Here is a 23,899-nt window from a genome sequence, read left to right on the forward strand (position 1 = left end):
GTCCTCAACACAGGAAGGACATGGACCTGTTGGAACGGGTCCAGCGGAGGGCCACGAAGGCTCCGGGGAGACCTCATAGCAGCCTTCCAATATCTGAAGGGAGCCTACAGGAGAGCCAGAGAGGGACTCTTTGTCAGGAGATGTAGTGACAGGACAAGGGGTAATGGTTTTAAATTGGAAGAGGGGAGATTTAGATTAGATATTAGGAGGAAATTCTTTACTGTAAGGGTAGTGAAGCACTCGAACAGGTTGCCCAAGGAAGTTGTGGATGCCCCATCCCTGGAAGTGTTTAAGGCCAGGCTGGATGGGGCTTTGAGCAACCTGGTCTAGTGGAGGTGTCCATGCCCATGGCAAGAGTTTTGGAACTGGATGATCTTTAAGGTGCCTTCCAACTCTAACCATTCTAAAATACCCCACATCTCCCCCTCCCTTCCAAACAAACAAAAAAAAACCCCACCCAAAATTAAAAAAAAAAAAAAAATTCACCTCCCCCAAAAAAATTCAAAATAAAGTTTTAAAGAACTCTAAAACCCTGACTCTCCTAAAAAAAAATCCTTGACGCTGTATACTGGGGGCATCTGGTCTGTAGATCAACACTATCTGCTATTGAAGACCCAGGCCATAAAGGGCAGCGTGTTTATTACTTGCCTACAGTTTGCAGATCTATATACGTAAGTGCATTACTTTAATTAAGATGCAAGAGATCGGCATGGAAACTATTCTAATGTGAGCATGGGGTACTGCAAGTGCTCTGTTTTTCTCTTCAACAGAACACAGAAGAGAAAAATGTCACATTCTTTTTTATGGCGTACTTGTTATATTTCCACTGACACGTTAACATAAGCAAGGATAATATGATTAAATTATTCTGAATTGTGCAGTCATAAGGAATTACACTTGACTCAGAACAACTGCAAATTGAAAGAAACAGCCTATAACTCCAAGAGGAGCAACAGCAGCCGATTTTGGCTTTCTCCCTAAAAAAAGGTTCCTGGTCAGTGGAGATTCTGACTCACCAAAATGTTTTACGCTATTTCTACTCCATTATCACTGATAAGCTCAAGCGCAGCCCCAATGTGTCTTTTATACCATTAGCTGAACTTCATGGTTTATTCTTATCTCCTGCAAGCTCCATAGCTCCATAGGTCTAGAAGATGTGTTTCTTTTCCAGTCGGCGAGATTACTGAGCCTGTAGAGCTCCATCCTGCTTGAGCAGACCAAGACCTCACTAAGGAAGTGGTCCATTCGCTACTCAATGCCATGGAAGCTGCTTTAACCCTTCTTTGAAGTAAATGGCACATTCAGCAAGATCTCAGTGCAATGGGGCAAGCTTTTGCAGGAACCCAAAGGTAAAAGCACACAGGCGTCCCCATTTCCCCATAAGCTTTATCAGGGAGTGGAGCCATAGGACAAAGGGGTAATACTTTTAAACTGAAAGAGGGGAGATTTAGATTAGATCTCAGGAAGAAATTCTTTCCTGTGAGGGTGGTGAGACACTGGAACAGGTTGCCCAGAGAAGCTGTGGCTGCCCCACCCCTGGAGGGGTTCAAGACCAGGCTGGATGGGGCTTTGAACAACCTGGTCTGGTGGGAGGTGTCCCTGCCCATGGCAGGGGGTTGGAACTGGATAATCTTTAAGGTCCCTTCCAATCCAAACCATTCTATGATTCTATAAACTATAGGTCCACCAGACTCCATTTGATCTGGTTTCATCCCATTCACACACGTTGCAGTATCTTGAAGTTGTCCCTGCTTTAAGCAAAAAGCTGGACCAGATAAGCTCCAGGGGGTCCCTTCCAACTTGAATTATTCCATGATTCTGGGTCTAGGGCACCCAGAAACCACTGAGAATCCAAACAAACCTCAAAGCTGTAAAACAGTTTCAAGAAAGGTAACTGGCAGGGGAACAGCTGAAAATGGACAGGAAAAAAAGGAGAGTGATGATTCCAAAAATCAGAGACAGAAACCTAGCAAGATGAATATGAATTGCCCCATTTTCCAGTGGGCAAAATCAGTTACGACAGCAAAACAGGCCATCTTTTCTATCTGCCTTGAACTTCTCAACTACAGCAACAGCCTGGAAGGTTTCAAGTTGCCTTTGCTAGCTTTCATGCTAGTTTACTTAGTAACAGAGGTAGAAGCTACTTTAACAATTCACTCAATTGGAGGAGATGACAGCTTGAAACAGTTGGTGTGGAGGCTTTTCAAACCTTTCATTTATGTCTCCTCTGCAGCACACTTGGACTATGGCTCGCAGTTTAATTTCCATGCACCAAAACCTCTGAGACATCTAACGAGCTGACGAAAGTGAAACAACTGGCGTTTATAGAATAAAACAAAACCAAACCAAACATCACAACTGATTTGCTCTGTAGACCCAGCCAGAAGCTTTTCTACCTGAGAATTAAATTTCTTCAGTGATGATGGCATTGTCCACTTAGTAGTTATTAGGAGAATTGAAATTAATATTAACAATTTAATAATTAATATTAACAATTTTGCTTTAGGAACAGCCCCAGATGGCCTTCTCTCAGGCCAGACAGAGCAGGATGTGATGAGAACTTTAGGGTTCTGGTAGACCTTTCCCCTGCAACAGCTACTTACCCAAACAGAATGAAGCTCTAAAGGGAAAGCACTGCCTTGGGTTTGCCTGAATAAATATTTCCCAGCTTCTCAAGGAGCTGCTGTAGTTGCACTGTATTTCCTTGACAGACGTGTTGGTAGCTCTTGCAAAATTCCACAGCAGCAGAGGAACAGAATCATAGAATCGCTCAGACCTTCAAGATTACCAAGTCCAACCATTAACGTAGCAGAGGAACCAGAGGCACAATAGCTTCTCCTTTTTTATAGTATTCCAAAACTTGTATGATATTGCCAAGAGACTCGTATTCAACAGAATTTACGAGTTTGAAAGAGAAGTCGTGCACATGGGCTATGTGCATGCAGATATTTCTTCCTCCTCCTGCTATTTATATAGGGAGACTAAATGCTTCGCTGAATAACTGAAACCTCTGACTACAGTAGATACAGAATCACAGAATATTTTTGGTTGGATGGGACCTTTGAGATCATCGAGTCCAACCAACAAAAAAAAAAAAAAAAACAAAAAAAAAAAACCACCAAAACAAACGCCCACAACCACACACCACCCCACCCACAAACAGACACAAACCAACCATCTCGGCCACTAGAGCATGCCCTGAAGTGCCATGTCTACACATTTCTGAAATACCTCCAGGGATGGCGACTCCACCACCTCCCTGGGCAGGCTGTTCCAGTGCCTCACCACTCTCTCAGTAAAGTCATTCTTCCTAATATCTAATCTAAACCTTCCCTGCCCCAACTTCAGACCATTTCCTCTGGTCCTGTCATTATTCCCTTGGGAGAAGAGGCCAACACCCACCTCTCTACACCCTCCTTTCAGGGAGTTGTAGAGGGCAATGAGGTCCCCCCTCAGCCTCCTCTTCTCCAAACTAAACATGCCCAGTTCCCTCAGCCTCTCCTCATATGACTTGTTCTCTAGACCCCTCACCAGCTTGGTGGCTCTCCTCTGGACACGCTCCAGCAGCTCAATGTCCTTCCTGTAGTGAAGGGCCCAGAACTGAACACAGCACTCGAGGTGAGGCCTCACCAGCACCGAGTACAGAGGCACGATCACTTCCCTACTCCTGCTGGCCACGCTATTCTTGATACAGGCCAGGATGCCGTTGGCTTTCTTGGCCACCTGGGCACACTGCTGGCTCATGTTAAGCTGGCTGTCCACCATACCAACAGCAGTAACCACGTGTGAGGCTAACAAACTGTCCTTGTTCCTTGAGTACCTACAAGGTGAATCCCCTTATGGTAGACTTTCATTTCCTTCACTTCTGCTGGAAGAGCAATGTGGCAGGATGCAAACGACCCAGGAGGTTACTGGAGAGTGTCAGGGATGATACAGGAAATACTGGGTGAGCCAACCAGGTGTGATGCACAGCTGGATCAGCTCTTCACAAATAAGACCTGACTGGGGATACAATAATCAATGCCAGCTTTGGGTAAAGTGACCGTGGATTAGTACAGTTCAAGATCCTAAGGGGATCGAGGAAGGCAAATAGGACATCACAGGCCGGACTTAAACCAAGGGTAAATCATCCCTGATCAACCTGATTGCTTTCTATGGTGAAATGACTGGATTTAAGGACAAGGGGAAACCGAAGACGTCATTTATCTCACCTTAAGCAAGGCTTTCAAAATTGGCTCCCAAAAAATCCTTGCATCCAAGCTGGGATATTACAGCCTAGATGGGTGGACAACCAGCTGGGTAAAAAACTGCTCATTAGAATGCCTTTATGATAGAGTCCAACTTTGGGTCCACAATACAAGAAAGACATCAATAAACTGGAGCGAGTTCAGTAAAGGGCCACCAAGATGATCAGGGGCTGAAGCACATCCCCTATTAGGAACTGGACTTCTTCACCCTGGAGAAGAGAAGGTTTGAGGGGGACCTAATAACTGGCACCTGGAAGACATCTTCCAGCATCTAGAAGACAGCGCCAGGCCCTCCACAGCAGTACACAGCAGAAGGACAAGAAACAGGCATAAGATAAAAGAAAAGAGGCTCAGACTGGATATAAGAAAAAAAAAATCCTCCCATGAGCATGAACACATATAGAGGTTGCCCAGAGAAGCTGCAGTCTCTGTCCTTAGAGGTTTTCAAGACCTGACAAGATACAGCCCTGAGCAATCTGTTCTCTCTCCATATCTGATCCCGCTTTGAGTAGGAGGTTGAACTAGAAACCTCCAGAGATCCCTTCTGACAGGAATTACCCTATGGTTTTATAATAATACTTCACTCACATTCCCCGTGATGATACTACAAGCTCCTTCCACAAAGTAGCGTTCAGTGATCTTCACAGTTTTAGGAAAAATGGATCATTTCAAGAAGCATCGCAGTTTTTAGCACCAGAGACTGGAAATAACTAACTTCATGCCGGGGAACGCCAGGTGCTTTCATTTCAGTTGGTTTGCATCATTATTGTCGCTGATGTTACTCTTTGAGTCAGGCGGGGATAAAAAAACCAACACATGCTCACGCTGGTTTCACACATCGGTGTAAGGCAGCTGAATCTGGGACAAAGCCTTGGAAAGCCTTACTGAGATAGGCCAATTGCAGTGCAATAAACATACACCCCAAAAAACTATTCCCCAAAATTAAACTAACATGATAACATGTCAGAGCACAGACTAAATTGGGTGGGTTAAGTCATGGAAAAGGCTTACAAAAATATTCTCTTTGCAAGTTCCTTAGCGTGGAAAACTACAGGAGGGGGAGTAATTTTGTTTAGAAGGTATTCTTTTAAAACCCAGGACATGCTGTTGTGATTACTTCGAATACTTCAGTCCCATATGCCGCATCTGACAAAACCACTCAGTCATTAACTCGCATTTTCCTTTAACTACTAATTTCAAGTCAGCGTGGAATGGCAGTGTACACGACCTAGAGAGGCTGAGGCTCCTTCACGCTGTGACTCAAAAGAAGAGTTTCCAGCCAGAACAGGTTCTGCTCCTGCAAAGGTGTATTTGGTGTTGCAAACAGAAATACGTTTGCCTATAACAACAAAGATTGTCAACTGCAGAAAGGACAGCACAGGTAAGCAAAATTCCTGTTCAAGCCATACCACTATGCTATGCAGTACTTGGATTCCAACACCCACAGCACCAAAATGAGACCGATGAGGTTTTTATTATCACTATTGTTATTATTAATGAGATTTCCTGAGGATAAGAGATTCACAGAGCCAGCTTCAGTTTTCTACAGCTGTGTGTCTAATTACTGCATTATTGCTCTGTTTTCCAAACAGCAGCTTCGCCCATGTAAAGTAATGTAAGCGTAAGTAAAAGGCCAGCACAAGATAAATGGGGCTTTTACGCATGTGCCGCATTTTCTCCTACTATCTGAAAGATTACTGCTATGTATTTAAGTAAATAGATGCACATAAGTATTTTCAGGGCCAAAAAATGCTTATCGTTGTATACTTTGAGACTTGCACTGCTGGCAATTTGGAGCACAGCCAGACAAGCACTACCTCTCTGTAGCCACTTATACAATTAAATATTTTCAGGATTAGGTTCACAGATATCAATTCACCATGTAGGTTTTCTGGTGACTGCTGAAATCCCATATAGGAAAGCAGGAATCTGTTTTGAAATAACAAATTATTGCAAACTGTGGGACGATTGAGATATAATTCAATATTTTGACATGATTGACATGATGACAGATTCATTTTGCTAATTGTTAAAACTTCATCAAGTTATCGTTCAAATAAAATCTTATTTTGCTGGGTATTTACACTACAGAAGCATAATTCGTAAGAATGTCATAATTAATTCATATGTAAAGAAAATGTATGCAGTTCCTTCTGTTTAGAGGACATACACGTGCATTGTTTTTAGCTTATTTTAGAAAAGAAAAATTTTAAACATGTCTTTGAGGGCAATAGTGAGCTCCACTACACAAAGTATGGCAGGAGTTTTATTGAGCTTTTAGACATTTTCTGTGCAGGGCATCTTCTCTAGGGAATCATTAGAATGCTAAGTGTGGGAAAACAGTTTATTTCAAATTTGTATCACCTCTGCCAATCCAATAGCTAGCAAAGTCTTCAGAGAGCTAAATATACCCTTAGAAAGTCAGCCTTCGTTCACATCATCGCATGAATTTAAGTCCTGGAGACATGAATTCTAGCTCCTTGAAGACATGAAGTTTCACTGAGATAAAAACTACCGAGTGGTGGTTAAACTGAAGCTGAAAATAGCTTTTCTTGCAGGAAGCCTTGACCTGAGCTTCCTCAGGGATTCAGCTGATAAATACCGAACGCTTTCTCACCTCTCCCCCCACACAGCTGGGGTGGATGCGGCTCTTACCAAGGCTGCCCAGGACCGAGAGGCTTAGAGGAGGCAGCCAAGGGTCAGCTCCCACTTCATCTAATTGGAACTAATCTGCATGTGGCACAGCCTGGCCTGAAGCCAGGAGCAGGTTTAGCTACACAGACGGATGATTTCTTCCTGCCTACTCACATCTTCCTTTCCCACCCAGCATTCAGCACTGGCCACAATTTGCAGTCCCGTCTCATGGATTTTTATGGATCTAGGATCTGTACGTGCCGGAGACCGCACATCCATTAATACCCTCTCTACCTGTAACTGCGATACGGCAGAAGGGCATGGACAAAATACATCAGGACTATACAGAGTAGACATGGCTCTACTTAGATGTGGCTTTAAAAGTAACAGCAGCCTGCGGGTTGATTAACACAAAAACTAGAGGATGATTCCCTCCACCAAGGAAAGAAAATTGTAAATATGAACTAGATTACAGCAATGCAAAGACAAGATAGCAAAACGTTATCTAAAAAGACTAATTATACAAGACCAAGCACTTCAGCCTAGTTTTCATCCTCAAAAAATCTCAAATGCTGCTTGCCTTTTCAGATGAGAAAAATAAATGACTAAGATTTAATAATCACCACAAGTGCATGACCTAGTTTCCAGTCTAGTGCCCAATCTACTACAATATTTTGTTTCTCTTGCTAAAGTAGAACTCACTAATAGAAGGAGGGGAAATGTATGTGCTCATACTTATTACATAGTTCTTAAGTAAGACAAAGAAAGCTTCGATCATGTTTAAAGACTTGTGAAGTGTACCTCAAAGGAAAGGGTGTCTGTTAGTTACACACCCCGTTTAAATTGCTAGTGGAACATTATGACAACTAAACTGTACTTTCATCTAATAGAATTCATCTATTCTTACCTGTGTTTTACCCACTACATCCTTACTGTAGAATAAATTTTGAGGACTCAGTAACTAGAACCAGAAGAAAGTTATTTCTTTGCCACAAACTACACAAAAGTAAGATGTAAAGTTCAGTAAATAAAGTTAGTTTGAAGGGTGTGTTTCTTTATCCTATAGATGGTTTTGATTATTTTTTTTTCCTAAGAATTACACCTCAGAAGGAAGCATTCACTTTCTACCTTGAGTTTATCCATATATTCCAAGAAGCACGAGAGCTCGGCACGGCGAAGAGCCTGGCAGGAGAGCAGAGGCTCCAGTTTCACGCAGACTCCTGACCTCAAACACTTTTGCTCTTCTGGCAAACGCAAAGCCAGTGGTTACGAGACGGAGCCCGACCGGTTATGTTTCCCCAGGTAAGATGCAAAGTGAGATGTTCTACTTTTCCTGAGCTTGCATAAAGTGTTCCTTTCAAGCAGCTGCTGGGGGCGTGGTGAAAGCCACCTTTGATGCAGAAAAAAAGCAGTAGAGTGAGTAAGACACCTTTTCTGATACCTGTTTACACAGACTCACCTACATTTATTTATTTATTCTCACCCACAAGCGATTTATTTAGTTCAACCATCACAGTGTTCTAAATGTATGGATTTGTATGCTCTGTACAAAGTAAAAAAAAATAAAATAAAATCAGAATTATCAAGCTATTTTAAGGGCCATTCCTTATTTCTTTACTTGACCCTTGACTGACCTAATAAATAGCCAGCCATGCCAAATCCCCTATTACATGAGCAAGGGGAAGGCTTTATCCAGTCTTCACTTAGAGAAAGCGATGCAATTAGTAAGTCTCATCCTTAAAAAATTTGGCATGAAATTTTGTCTTAAGAAAAAGCAACAACACAAAAAAAAAAAAAAAAAAAAGATAAACCACACCGCTTTTATGCTCCCCCAGCACTATAAAAATCATATGCCTGAAAGACATAAATTTATATGCCTTAAAAAACAAAAACATCTTCATGTCTAGAACTCTGTTAAAAATTATATTACTTCGAGCTTGTTGTTACATATAAATTATACATAGAAATAATACACCAACGTTCACTGACTTCACGAATAGGTGTTTGTTACACACAAACTCTAGTAAATTTTTTTTTTAAAGAACTTCAGTGAATACCCTTTGCAGAGGAAAAGCTTTGAAGCAGAGCAGGGAACCAGCTCTCCTTCACCAGGCCTGAAAGCTTTAGATAAAGTCTGCAAAATGACTTCTACATTCAGCAGCAACTTGAAAAAATGAAGACCCCAGCGAGAAGAAGGTGGGAAGGCAGCGTCACTGAGCATCAAAACGCTCCTGGGATAGAGACGACTTGAAACATCCCAAGAGAGAGTTGTGTGGCTCTGGAAAAAAGCAAGGTAAGAATTCCAGGGAAACCTTGGTAATGAAGATGTCAAGCAGCCACCTAAAATATATGATCTGAGGAAGACTGAAAAGCCCAGGCAGAAGGAAGAACAAACTGCTGCAAGACCTCACACCTGCAGAAGGTCCAAGAGCCCTCATCCCAATCCCCTGGCAGAAGGCTCTTCATCCCTCCCCCAGCACTCGCTCCCAGGACATGACTTTTAACAATGGCTTCTGCCTGGGAAAAAACAAAGCTACACAAACCTAAGGACCTTAAGGAATTACTCCAACTACTGCTACAGCACAAAATCAAGAGTTTGAAATGTATTGTCATAATAACTTCCATTTGCCTAGATATAGCAGCAGATAAATTTACCTTTCAAGAGTCAGTATCTTGAAATCCAACAAGAATTTTATTCCATATATTTATCATGGACTAAAACTGCTGAAAATGTCAGCATAAGGGTCCAATATTCTGTACTTGAAAGAAACTTAAAATGTTTTTTTCAGCTTCTACTTTACATAAAGAAACTCAGTTGTCATTTTAACACATTTAACGATGGCCAAAAGGTCCTACAAAATCTTGAAAAGTCCTTTTTAAGAGCTTTAGAACCATGCACTTCATCAGCTGTCAGCTGGTGAGGTACTGCATTTTAACACCTCACATTTTTAACCTGTGTTTATTAACTAGATATTAGGTCTCTTCAGGTCTCAAGCAAGGACAGAGTGGAGAAGTGTGTGTGTAAGAAGCAAAGATGCAGAACCACCATCAATACCTTCAAAAAGGCATCTACCTCGCCTATTAACACAAAGAGGCTTCCTCTGCTCCAGGCGCACTGCTCCTGTGCAACCCCTCCAAAAAAACATCACACGGGACTTGAAGAGATTCGGGCCAAATCAAACCAACGTTAAGCGCTTCGCAGGCTCAGGTATTCATTCATTTGACTTTAGCAATACAGTGTTCTTCTCTTCTGACTTCTACCTGTAACTATTGAGCTCTTCTGGACTATTTAGGTAAAGAGGCTTTACTGCCTCCTTCATAAATACACGTCCACAGGTAAATCTGCTTTCTGAAGTCAGGTATCTGGAGGAAGAAATCCAACAATGCAGCCAGACATGAGAATTGAAAATGTCATAACATGCTTCAGAATCACCACTATGCACTCATCACCGGGACAGACTGAAGGCAAAGATATTTTTTTTTTAAGTCAGTAGTAAAAGCCAAAATTATTTTTGCCTTTGTGGAAAAGGGAATGATGTATTTCCTAACAATTCTTGCTCTTCTCTTGCAACGCAGTGATTCTGTACTATCCAATCCCCGTGCCAAAAGGGAACTTAAAAGTGTATCACTCTGGGGCGACGAGAGGAAGAAAGCTAAAATGTGATATCCCATCTGAACCGGATGCCAAAATCATTTAATACCTCGTAGCACCTACTCTGTTCCAAAGATACACACGAGCCATTAATAAGACAGATGAATGCAAAATACCGACTGAAGACTGAGTTTATTTAAGCAAAGTTACATTGAACCAAAGACGTCTGTAATTTTTCAAACTGCTTCTAGGGTCATTTATTTTATGAATACACCAAAAGAAGTGCAGAACACAGTGACTTTAGTTTTAACATCAAACTTAGTTATTAGAGAAAAAAAAAAAAAAAAACAAAACAGGTTTTCTAAGCCAGAAACAGGTAACAGTTGTTAGTTGAACAATAAAGTAAGCAAAAACCGAAGCATAAACACGCAATGATGAAATGCATTGGTGCTCTATGCCTCGTTTATATTTTAAGAGCAAAACAGTGATGAATTTGCTTTCTGAACTCATACCAGACAACTACATCCTGACGTATTTCTACATCTTTGGCTGAAAGCCACAAGTATTAGAAGCATATGAAAATTATGATGCTCCCCCTCTACACCCAGTTCTACCTTATGGATTCTTTATGTATATAAAAAGTGTTTACTCCACACTTCCTCCGCTTCCTCTACTTTGTAAACAACCTCAGGTCCCGCAGGGAGTATTGTGTTTCACACAGGAATAGGCACCAGCGGTATCCAAGTAAACTACAGGCGCTGATTTCAACAGCAAGTAGCCGGTGCCTGCAAGAGCCGCCTCCAGGGTGCCCTGTGACCTCCTTCTTCTAAGTCAGGAGTTTTGCTTCCTGAATTATGCAACAAATTATATTAGCAAAGCTTAAGCTTCGATAAGACCAAAACTTGTTTTCTTATATATCTTAGGGTTTGGTTTTTTTTTTTTTAATTAACCCCTAAAAATGAATCTATACTGAGGGATACGCATAAAATAATTCTCATGCAAAATTAGAGATATGTTTTTAACAGAAACGCATTTAGCTTTCTCAGCAGGATTTTTTTTTCTCTGAAATCACCCAAAGATTTGGACTATTGAAAGTAATTTGAATTCATAAAAAAATGAGATACTATAACATTCAACATTTTAGATAAAATTAGATTAGTCTCAGAAAGGTCAGTCTAAACGTTTATCTTACACACTGAACAAACTTTCCAATGTTTCCTTCTAAACGGGCTGCTAGGAATCAAGTTTTAGGAAGTCTGTGGAGGTTAAAGGAGCTCAAACTCTGCAAGTGACAGAGGTCTGGTTTTTTTAAAGGATTAATGCGCCAGTGCTAATTTCCTGCCAGTTTTGCAGCAGCTTCCCCTCTTGCATCCCTCTATCATTAATTTATTCTCAGCTCATCCTACTTAAACCAGTATCGGAATCAGGTCCTTAGTCCTCTCTCTAATATCACCCTACACAAATCTATCACCCTTATAAAAACCATGGGTTTATTTGGGATTATGGCTGGGTATCACGGCAGTCCCAGCTCCTAGGGGTGTCTGTAACGTGCATCACACTGACAGTCCTTTGAGGCGGTCTTAACATTCCTACTATCTTGCTACATGTCATGAAATCATGAAAATCAGTCAAAATGATGACCCAACAGACTATAACTACACAGCAATTTTCTTACTTCTCTGAAAGTGTATCATTACTCTACTATTGGCTCTAGAAAAAAATAAAATTTGAAATATTCCTAAAATGTAAATCCATGGAGTTTCAATATGCTTGAGAGCAATCATTTACTTCTCAATTAAAGGTCTAATGCTACTTATAAAATTGCTATTGAGGGGAAGAAAGGGGAAGGTAAAGAAAAGAGTGACTGACATAAAAGTTCCATCTGTGTGGGCTACATAGAGTGAAAATTAACAAAAATGACTCAACTGTATTTTGACACAGAATCACAGAATGCTATGGGGTTGGAAGGGATCTCTGGAGATCATCTAAGTCCAACCCCCTGCCAGAGCAGGGTCACCCAGAGCAGGTCCCACAGGAACATGTCCAGGAGGGTTTGGAATGTCTCCAGAGAAGGAGACTCCACCACCTCTCTGGGCAGCCTCTTCCAGGGCTCTGCCACCCTCACAGGAAAGAAGTTCATCCTCATGTTCAGATGGAACTTCTTATGTTCAAGTTTGTGCCCGTTCCCTCTTGTCCTGTCACCGGGCACTGTTTCCCCTACCTTGCTCGACTTCACCCCTGACTGATTTTTTCTGAAGATGAACAGCCCGTTCCACAGAGAGACAGTTGCAATTTCAGAACCACAAGTCAATTCATAGTTATTGGGAACAGGACACTCACAATAAATATCACGTCTTAATATATCGATTGGGTAAGGTGGATTTCTCCTGTCTGCAAGCCCTGCTAGGAAGCAGTGCTGCTGACTGTGTAAAATACCCTTCTCCTATTAGGCAGAGAGTGAACAGACTACTCTTTGCATCCCCTCAACACAGGCACACAAACCCAACAACGTTCTTATTTCTGTTCTTTTCCCCCCCTTCCATGTTACTCTTCCAGCCACGACGGGCCACAGAGCTGTCAGGCAACCACCGTGCATCTGCTTCAGCCAGGGAAGCCCAGAGGACACCGTACAAGAGCTCTTCAGCTTTACAGGGAGCACAAACCACTCACTACCATGGCTGAAATCTCCAAATCACATCCTCCAGCAAACGCCACTTCTGACGTTTCTTGGAAACAACTGCTCCACCGTAAAATTCTCTAACATAAAATGGCAAATCCTCATTGAAGGACCTCTTGAAGGGTATTAATACTCTATTTTGGACCTCCATCAAGAGCATATTTAGGGCAGTGGGCCACTAAGTCATCAGAGCCTGGAGCAATGAGATCTTCGGTGTGAAACCCCGCATCGACCCCTGTGGTCCTGGGCGATGGCAGCCACCAGTGAGTCACACGGTGAACAGACAGCTCACCTGAGCGGGCAAGGAAGGAAAGGGAAAGACATAGAATCATAGAATGGTTCGGGTTGGAAGGGACCTTAAAGATCATCCAGTTCCAACCCCCTGCCCTGGGCAGGGACACCTCCCACCAGACCAGGTTGCTCAAAGCCCCATCCAGCCTGGCCTTGAACCCCTCCAGGGATGGGGCAGCCACAGCTTCTCTGCATGCCAAAGCAGAGGTGGCACATTTTAACTTGGAGTCACGGGTCAACAAGAAACATTGCTGTCACACACATTTCACTTCCTCCTCACCTCGGAGAGGGGGCCGGGGGAAAGAAGCTTCTCTGCATCTATAGATGCAACTTCTTTCTTTTTATGAGACAGCTCGGTGTACCGACCATCAGAGACTGATTCAGCAGAAGTGGATACATAAAGCGAGAAATGAACAGTAAGAACTTCTGTGCCCTGAGATATGTTTTCTGCAGAAAGCACAAATATTATCTTCAGTTTATTTTTACTGAGACAAAAGTACAATTTCTCAGCAACCTCTTATCCTACTTATTGTCAGCATCCATCAACAACAAACCAAAAAACAACTTCTGTGCCATTCCAGCATTTCTAGAAAACCTAGTGTAGAAAAGCAAGTTTAACCCTTTCTAAATACACAAATTCTGTTTGCAAGGTGCTCTGTGCCAGGATTAATGTTTCTATTCCAGTAGCATTTTATGACCAATGGGCATAGGATTCCTCAGTCTAAAAAAAAAAAAGGTCAGGTCTCTTTGTTTTCAATTACTGAATTTCACATGAAAATTAAACAACCGGAAAGTGTTAATAACGCCTGAAACAGCTCCACAGCAAAACAATTCTAGGTTTAAGCTTCTTGTGACAACTCCTAAGTTGCTCTTACTGCTGTACAGCTTCCCACATAACTTCTTCTCCTTTATTTTATTTGCTTTTAATTCGTGTCACAGAACTTTGTTCCAAACTCGCTGTCTCAGCACTCTTTTTCATAACTGCAAGCGAAGAACTGGAGGCCAACAGGAAGAAAAGAATCTAACGCCAACCACAGCAACTTACCTACTCGGTCAGGAACAAAGTACTAGGAGGCAATGAACGCTGCAGGCTGTATATATAAAACAGAAGACGATGGTAATCTAATTAAAATAATTTGTGCTTTTCCCAAGACTTTTTCCTTATTAATAGTATGTAGGACAAATATGCCTTAAAGTAAGAGAGGTGGAAAAAAGCACAGAATTAATTTTTAAAGCCCCTTCATACATACTGTAAATAACAGCACTCATACAGAAGCCATCCTGCATCACAGCTCCTCCCTCACGCCTCAAGAAGGTGATTTCAAGAAGGGAGAACACACTGGCAATGTGAGAACCTTCTCACCTAGCCCTGTGGTACCTTGCCCAAAACCCAAGCATACAAGGTAGCTGCAGTTCTGCCAGTCTGGAGCTTATGGTCCTCATAGTTAAAGAGCAAGCAGCTCTGGTAGGAACCAACCTCATACTTGAAGAACCTCTTATTTTAGGTTGCCAATCCACAGCACAGCAACTCCAGTGTTGAAGACCCCAAAAACGCACTGCTCGCCAAACACACAGTCAAAATCGATAAAAGTTCACTCAAAAAGGTTTCAGAGGAAGACCAGATTGAATTGCTTTTTGTGTTCACACAACCACTGTACCATTTCCTCTTGTCTGAGACCAGAAACATAGCATGTGCCTATCCCTGTCAAGATCAGAACTGCTCTGCTAGGTGATCTGATGGGGATAAAAACCAGGAGATATTACTGTTGAAAACTACAAAGTTGTAAAGAGCAAAATAGTTATAGGAAAAAAAGGAAGTAGAAGACAGTGAGAGTGATCAGCAACTATAGCCCCCAAAAGATTTCCTCAAATTATACCTCTACTTTTACATGGAGCTGACCATCTTCCAATCTAAAAGATGCTACCGTACCTACTACCACTTAATATGAAATCATTCCTTGCAATATCAAGTAACCTCCAGAAAACCTATTTTACAAATTAATATAGATCCTTCTAATATGCCATTTTAAGGAGTGTTTTCATCCTCCATCCCCAGCTTCATCAGTTTTCTTCCCACAATATCTATTTACAGCTAAGGCAAAAGCAACACTCAGTGAGCCCTGGCCATTCCAGCCAAAGTGCACACGAATTTAAGATGTGAAAATATGAACATTACCAATGGAAGGAAAAAAGCCTTCTACTGCTTGGTATTTTATAAAGGAATAGATTTATTTAGAGGAGCTTCTTGAGCGTTTATTCTCTTTTACCCATCAGATAGAGAAGATCTCACTGGAAGGCTTCTGATTTGTTACTGAGATCTGGGTTTTCTGAGGCCTATTGCAGGGTCACCAACAAATGCCAAAGTCCTAAGGCCTTTTATTTGTGTCACCCACACCAGTCGCATGATTATGCTTTCTCAAAATCAGGTTTGATTTTAGTGAAGCAACTAGCTGTACACAGAACAAAATGCATCTGTATTTCCCAAGCATTCTCTTCCCACGGTCTGAAACGTAGGGGCAAAGAGGGAAGTCCATGTTTCACTTTAGCTCAGAGGATGACTTCCCTTGATTTAAAAAAAAAACGTTCACAATTATTTCTTACTAAATTAGTACACATAGTCTGTGTAATCTGATAGGAAAGACAAGCATTCCTTATCTTAATAACCACCTAATAAACTACTCATTCCCTCAGCCTGGAATTGATTATTCTGAGCAAGTACCATCAGAGGCATCCTTAGCTCTTTTCCTTCTCTTGAGAGATCCAGTTCAGCCACTGTCAGAAATAAGACATTGGGATAAATGGACCTTTGTTCTGTTCCGGTATGGTTCCTGTATAGTAAATCCCATCGTGAGTCAACAGACTGACATCCAACTCCAGCCAACTAACGTCACCGCTTAGTTGAGAACCTACCGAGACCCAGGAGCATCACATACAGGACTTAGATTGAATAGAATCACTTATTTCCTGCTCACTGAATCGCCCTGCGAGAATAGGGAAGCAGCCTGGAAGGAAAGGACTCCTCCCGTGGCAAAGTTTCTCAATCCGGGAAGCGTTTAGACTTGGCAACTGATACAGGCTACTGGAAAAGTTTGGTACTGAAGTACGTGTTTACATATCTTGACATCGGGATCCTGAAAACAAACAGCTTATGGGAAACTATGATTTGTTTAAACAATATTAAAAGGTGAAAAAATTAAAGATGAGATGAAAATTTAGCGTTAAATGATTTGTGTGCTTTCAAATCGCAAACTCGTACATTGAATAAAACATAAATGAGATTTATAGTAGGAGCAGAGCAAATTACTCCCGCGCTTCTGTAACTCGTCAGTTTAAAGAGCATCCAATTCCCGGCCAAAGGTTTCTAATGCGATCTATTTCAGTGAAAAGCAGTGAAACTATGTTTGTTTTCCTTGTAATTGCTATTTACAATGTGTTTAGTTGCCTGAGGTGGGGGGGGAAGGCAATTAGCAAATAGGTTCTAAACACACTTTTAAACACTGGGGACCTAAAATCTCAGACGCTAACCTGAACCGTGGTTCTTGTCCATTGACTTGGACATGTGTCCTCAAGTAATTAAACTCAGTGTGTTACAATGGGCTGTTCCTCATGATTTTTGATACATTTCGGCTGCTGAGGTAGGGCAAAACACAACACTGGGTGTCCCTGTAAAAGTCGCAAGTGTTTCATGTGCAGGCAAAACGCCCCAGCATGGGGGAAAAAAAAAAAGAAAACAAACAAACACAAAAGCACCAAATATTTTTAAGCTTTTCCTCAGTGAGGTTTGTATATGTTTGTGAATTACTCACGAAGCAAAACATAAGAGATTTAAGAACAACATCGCCTGGGGTTTCAACATACTTCAGTGCTTAGTATGGTCTGGAAATTTTGCCATCCTGGTAGAAGTAGAGGGCAAGTGGGAAAGAAGAAATTTGTGTGTTTACCCTGGCATTCCCACAGCTCTTTCTCTCACCTCTTACCAGCCATCAAGGTTAAGCATAACAAGTGATGTATTCAGTAAGTGCAGAAACCCACCTTTATTGTTGGATGAGTGAGGCACTCAATGGAGATAGCTATTTAAAAAAAAAAAAAAAAAAATTCAGCTCCTTATTTCTTCTCACATCTATTTTTAAAGGTGTCCAAGTATAAATGGTTCCCTGTAAAATTTTCCTTTCCACTCAGCTGAGAAAAGGAACACATTGTTTGAGGACACAAGCCCCAAGCTGCCATATATTGCAGCATATTTCAGCTTTACCTGTTTGAACAGGACAGCTGTCTTGGCTTAAGAGACCCCCAAAAAACATCATTTGTCTTATTTTTCTCTGAGTCATTGCCAGACTCAGGACTTCCAGTCTACTTTTGCCAAGTATATGCAAATAGGACTACTAAAACTGGCACCATATCCGAATGAAAGTGCTGATACCGAGGAATTGCAGCTCTTAGGCAGGGCCCAGGAGATAGCAGAAAGTTCTGGCACTTCTGCAGAACTGCAAACAATCCCTGTACTTTAGAATCATTAAGGGAGATATTTTATCTACTTCAAATCGAATTCTCTGCAATCTGATGCTTGTTTAACAGCCTTGGCAGTAGAAAGTGAACGGGGAGTACCAGGTCCCATGCGTGCAGGCGGGCCACAGGCTACCAGACTGGCAACCATGCTGGCAGTCCTCAGCATATTTGATTTTATTGCCCATATAGATATATATATATTTATTTGGCAAGAATATATATATATATATATTAGGGGGTGTGTAGGGTGTAATACATCCACACCCACCAGAAATCACCTGTCTCAGTCAGAAAACTGACTTACCCCTTCTTCACCGGATCAGGACCAGGCTCTCCTTGCAGGCACAAAGACTGGATTTTTCAGCTGACCTTTTCTAATTCGGAACTCTGCGTTAGCTGGGTAGATGTGGCTGGTAATCAACAACTACTTTTTCCTCCTTCTCTGTTGTAGGGTTACATACGTGTTATACCACAGCTGATGGGGAAGGGGAGAATAAAGCCAAGCCAGGAAACCAAGCAAGACCCTTCCTCGTTAGCACCTCACCTCCAGGTATGCTGTTCAGGGGCAAGATGTATGATGTTTGAGGGGGAAAAGGTAGCAATGAGCCTGCTTTTCCTCTGTCTGCCCTTTATTCAACACATTTTAGAATAAGCCCCATTTTACTTGTAAAACAAGGTGGGGTTTTTGTGGCTTTCCTGGTTATTCCGCATCAGATGTTTTTCCATCAATACTGCAGCTTCTTAAAAGCAACCCCAAGCAAAACAGCCTCTCCTTGGTTTCTTCTTGGGAGTTTTATATTTTCATTAATTTTCCTTTCACCTGACCTCAGGAGACCTTCTCAGGCCTACACACACACACACACAGACAGAAAGCAGCCTCTGAGGAAACTCTGTAGTCGGGCACCAAGACTAATAAAAGCACTATTCATCTAACTAATATATGGAGCTTTAACTGATGAGTCAACCTATCTCGTAAAACTAGAGACATAGGTTTTTTTGTCAATTTATACAACTCAGCAGCAAGTAAAATGACTGTATATACTTTCTACACCTTTCTAATGCAGAGGTACAAGTCGGAGCAAGTAATGTGCAAGAATAAAGTTGGGGGTAAGGACTTGACCAAGGCTTGGTGTTCTAGGTGTGGTTTATCATCCACCTGTGACTTTACCCATTTTTCATCTTGGCAGCAAATCCAGGGCCTGTCACACCAAAGTATTTAACTATCTGAACTTTGCATCTTTATCAGAGCTGCGCAAACACTTACTTACTCAGCTTTATTTTTTCTAGATTAATTGAGCATGTTTAGAAAGTTTTGTCAAGCTGAATTACCGTTCTTAAGGGAATGAGAGATGCGACAAAAAGGTTTTGCTGTGCTACGGCATCTCTTAAAAGCCGACCGCATCCGCTGATGCGGAGCAGGGGGGGAAACGGAGTTGAATTTTACAGCTGCAAGTGGAATTGTGGTGATAAAACGCCTTATTTTTTTTTTTTTTCCCCACCTGCCAGGCGATAAAACCTAGGACAGAACGAACAACCTGGGAACAAGGCACCCGCGGGGAGGAGGGCTGGAAAAGGAGGAGGGTACCGGGAAAACACAGAGACGGCAGCGGCAACTCGCATCAGAGCGGCGTAACTTCGAGCAGCATCCTCCCCGGGCTGCGGCTGCTTCTTTTCTCCGGAGGGGACGGCTCCGCCGCTCCGGGGCCCAGGCCGGTGTGGCGGGCAGGGCGCTGGTCCCCCGCCGCCCCGTAGGAAGAGGAAGCGCCGCCGGGCCCCGCAGGAAGTACCGCTGCCCCGGCGCCCGCCGCCCCGCCGGCCTCCCCGGCCGCTGCGCCGCGACAGGTGGCGGCGGCGAGAGGCCGCCCCGGGCCCGGCTCCGGCTCCGCAGGCAGCGCCAAGCCCCGGCAGCTTTCTGCGTCCCCGGTACCGGTACGGAGGAGGGGAGACCCCCGCCCCTGCACCGCCCGCCCCTACCTTGTTGAGGTGGGGGTCGCGGAGCACCTCGTAGCCCCTCTTCATGGTGAGCTGCAGGGGCCGGCCGGTGTCCCGGCTCTCGGCTGCCTTCCTTGCTTGCATGGCGAGGTTTGACTGCCGTCAGGTCGCTGCGGGAGCGGAGGCGAAGCGGCGGCTCCTCCTGGTGAGGTGACCGCCCGGCGGGGTGGGATGATCCTGTGGGGAGGGAGGGAGGGAGAGAGGGAGGGGGCAGAACCGCGGCAAGGCGCCGCCGCCGGGAAGGGTGGCGGGGGGGTAAGGGGGAGGGGGGGGCTGTCACCGGGGCGCCGCTGAGTCACCGGTAGCTCCCCGCACCCCTCGGCGGACTCCCAGGTGCGAAGCGGGGGGTGCGGGCCTGCAGCCCTCCCCGCCCCGGGGGAGTCCCGGGCAGCGCAGCCTCCCCCCCCGCCCCAGCCCCGGGCCCGGGCCCGGCGTTTGCGAAGGGATTTAAACCCTTTTGCCGCTTCAGAGATGGCTCCGCGCCCGTTAGAGACGGGCTGAGTCTCTCACGACCCGCGGAGGGGACGCCGCGGCCGCGGTGCTCCCTCACGGCGCTGGGACTGAGGCGGGAGCTGGCCTTGCCCTGTGCGGGGAAGGACCGGGACCCCGCGGCCAGGCCGGCATCCAGGAGCGGGGCCCCGAGGGCTGTGGTGACAGCCGACTTTCACTTTCCTCCTATTAAATGGCTACGAAATCCGGCCCTTTTCCCCAAGGGGATGGAGACAGGCAGGAGTTTGGTGTAATTCCCTGTGGGGTTTTTTCTGGGGGGGGGGAGCGATGTGCCGGCTCCAGCTTTGCTGTCCCCCCTCCCCGATGGGGATGGAGGGGGTTAGGGCAGAGCGGGTTTGTACCCCTGTCCCTCACATGTTTGTTTGTTTTTTTTTGCAATATGTTCTAAAATTGGTGGTCTACGCTCCGCTGCGTACTGTATGGCTGCGCCTTAATTCCGCTAAATTCAGGTATGTAAGCAGAAATAATTCCCAGGCGGATACTGCAACCCCGCTAGAGAAACCTCACAGCTTTAAATGCACGGCCTCCGTTTGAGCTTTAAACGCTCAAATCCTTGAGCGCTGAAATGCACAAATCCAAATGCACAGCTTCAAATGCTCAAGGGGGGAGGGTTTTGCTTCCGTCAAGCAACAGCAAGCAGATCAAAAACGTTGTTGCTCTTTTATCTCTTCAACATTTAATCTGCAGGCCTTGGGTGCGTTCTGCTGCGTCATGTTTTTATAAATAAATAAATAATTTTTTTTTTAAAAAAAAAAAAAAAAGGCCTCCACAGAATCTGGCTTTTCCTGCATTTCCTGTTAAGTAGCTCCAAAAAGTCCATTTGGGGTTAATGAACAAAGGCAGGTTGGAAGGATTCCAAGTCTATATTTCTGGAAACTTAATTAGCAAGTCAGCAGAAAATTCAGTAAATAAATCTCTCCCTCACCCCGTCATCTCAGAAGGAATTATGGAAAGCGGTATTAAGAAGCAGTTTTGAACAAACTTTGAACCTGGAGTCTTTATGATTAATTATTCAGCCTTCCTTGGATTTGTCCAGATAGCTGAATATCTGCCTTCCTAAATCCTGAATCTTACCTTCACTAGGTATCAGGGGTATCAGGGTGGCATTTCGGGACTTTCTTAGTCATGATAAAAATAAAAAGCAATGTAGGAAAATCTTTTATTTCCTTTCTTTGTGGGTATCCTGAGACTGTTCTGATGGAATGTTGACTTAAATGCGATATTTTTGTCCGAGACCGCAATGTGTACTGATGTAATTTTTATCTCGGTGTTGCAATGTTGTCTATAAAAAAAAAAAAAAAAAAAAAAAAAAAAAAAAAAAACCAAAACAAACACCTCTTTGATTTATGCCAAAAGTCACTGCAACCGCTCTGAGTACCTGTCCTGAGGTCTGAGCCCTGCTGAGGACTTGTCCTGACTGACCTCGCCCCCAGTTATAAAAGGTATGTAATGAATCAGTTAATTCAGGTGAAGTCCATTTGGATATATATATATATTAATTTTTTTTTTACATAATCAGACTTCAGAACCAGTGTACTACAGTGTTTTAAGTACAAATTGACTCCTCCTTGTCTTCCTAAAAATGCAATTTATTTCTGTTTGTTACTTTCAAACAACAACAAAAGCAAAATGGTAACTGTCGGTTGGGATAAATGTGGCCCTGAGTCGTAAGAATGGCAACGGACCTCTTCAGCTCAAAAGAAAAACCAAAGAAACAAGAAAAAAGCCATGTCCTTTGTCACCTGTAGAAGTCTCGAGGCCTGACACGTTTTAGCATTAGATGGGATTAGTCGGGATTTATTTCCCTGGGTCTGCTGCTAGTGATTGCTCTCCTCGCCGGTGTTTGTAACCTGGGAGTTTTGCCGTGCAGTTGTATCACCTTTGCAGAGTATTTTTGAGCAAGATGAACTTTAGTGTGACTCTTGAGTGACCATATTCAGGACCTCACAGTATCTCAACCACAAAACCGGTTCAAAATGTGTCAAAGGAATAATATACATCTGCAGTCAGAGGTGGTTATTCCGAAAGAGGACTGCGTTGCACAATAAAGCTATAGTTACAGGAATATAAATAAAGCCTTTGGAAGTGGCGGAGTCGCTTCGTTACAGCTGCATCACAGGATACAGGTGTTTTTGTAAATGTTATCCCACATTCAAATAAATGATAAGTGAGCACCAAACGCCGCTAAGGTGTTTGACAGAAAATACGGTGGCTTTTCCCTTCTGGCAGGCGCCTAACTCTGTTTCTATACGGTACACTTTAAAGTTACCTTCTCATGATTTTTTGCCAGTACCTATACTGAGGGTTTCCTCCCACACACCCTGTGCTCTATAGTTTAAAGAATGAATTTGAAATTTGCGGGTAACCTCTTGTGTCTCTCAAATCTCGCCAGAGGTACTATGGTTATATGAAACTTGAAATAGGCCTAGAAAAAAAAAAAAAAAAAAAGACGACTAGAAGGAACACTGATCATCTAGTGTACCTTCCTATCTCCCCCTGGCATTGAAAAGCTCAGTGAATCACACTTCACACCCTGCTTCAGAAAGCCAACAGTAAGGAGAGACAAGTACAGGAAAGAAAAAGTTCCTCTGTTAATTAAGGTGACTGGCTCAGTTTAAATATTTAAGAATGGAAATGTCACAGAATCCCAGAATGATATGGGGTTGGGAGGGACCTCTGGAGATCATTTAGTCCAACCCCCCCTGCCAGAGCAGGTCCACCCAGAGCAGGTTGCACAGGAACGTGTCCAGGCAGGTTTGGAATGTCTCCAGAGAAGGAGACTCCACCACCTCTCTGGGCAGCCTCTTCCAGGGCTCTGCCACCCTCACAGGAAAGAAGTTCCTCCTCATGTTCAGATGGAATTTCCTATGTTCAAGTTTGTGCCCATTTCCTCTTGTCCTATCCCTGTGTCAGCCTGGGACTGCTGAGAGGATTTGGACCTTCTCAAAGCATTGTTTGAAACACTGTGGGATCTGGGATCTCCGTATCCTGTGGTGGAGCTGGGGAGAGGTTACCTTCAGGGCTACCGGTTTGGATGAAGAGAAGGGGAACTCCTGTATCCTCATGACAGCATCCCATTAACTGCTTGTTTAGGGTGGTACTTGTATTTCACAAATAAATGTGTATGTCACTTGTAGACAGCAAAATGACAATGAGCAAGCAGTGTGCTCTTGTGGCCAGGAAGGCCAACGGAATCCTGGGCTGCATAGGGAAGAGTGTGGCCAGTAGGTCGAGGGAAGTCATTCTGCCCCTCTACTCTGCACTGGTGAGGTCACAACTGGAGTATTGCATCCAGTTCTGGGCTCCCCAATTCAAGAGGGATAGGGAACTACTGGAAAGAGTCCAGCGAAGGGCAACAAAGATGATTAAGGGATTGGAGCATCTCCCTTATGAAGAAAGGCTGAGAGAGCTGGGACTCTTTAGTCTGGAGAAGAGAAGGCTGAGGGGAGA

The 23,899-nt window shown here is 43.5% G+C and overlaps 1 protein-coding gene across 1 annotated transcript in view; it reads right to left on the reverse strand.

The window, feature by feature from the left end:
- The window catches only part of ME1 (malic enzyme 1), a 161,844-nt gene extending 141,511 nt beyond the window's left edge, over positions 1 to 20,333 (reverse strand). The window contains exon 1 of the mRNA XM_074150187.1: positions 19,922 to 20,333. Coding sequence (XP_074006288.1) covers positions 19,922 to 20,023 — 102 coding nt within the window. The 5' untranslated portion in view covers positions 20,024 to 20,333. The remainder of the gene's footprint in view (positions 1 to 19,921) is intronic.
- Positions 20,334 to 23,899: the final 3,566 nt, after the last annotated feature.

This window comes from Numenius arquata, chromosome 7 (assembly GCF_964106895.1).
Source record: "Numenius arquata chromosome 7, bNumArq3.hap1.1, whole genome shotgun sequence".
Taxonomy (NCBI): Eukaryota; Metazoa; Chordata; class Aves; order Charadriiformes; family Scolopacidae; genus Numenius; species Numenius arquata.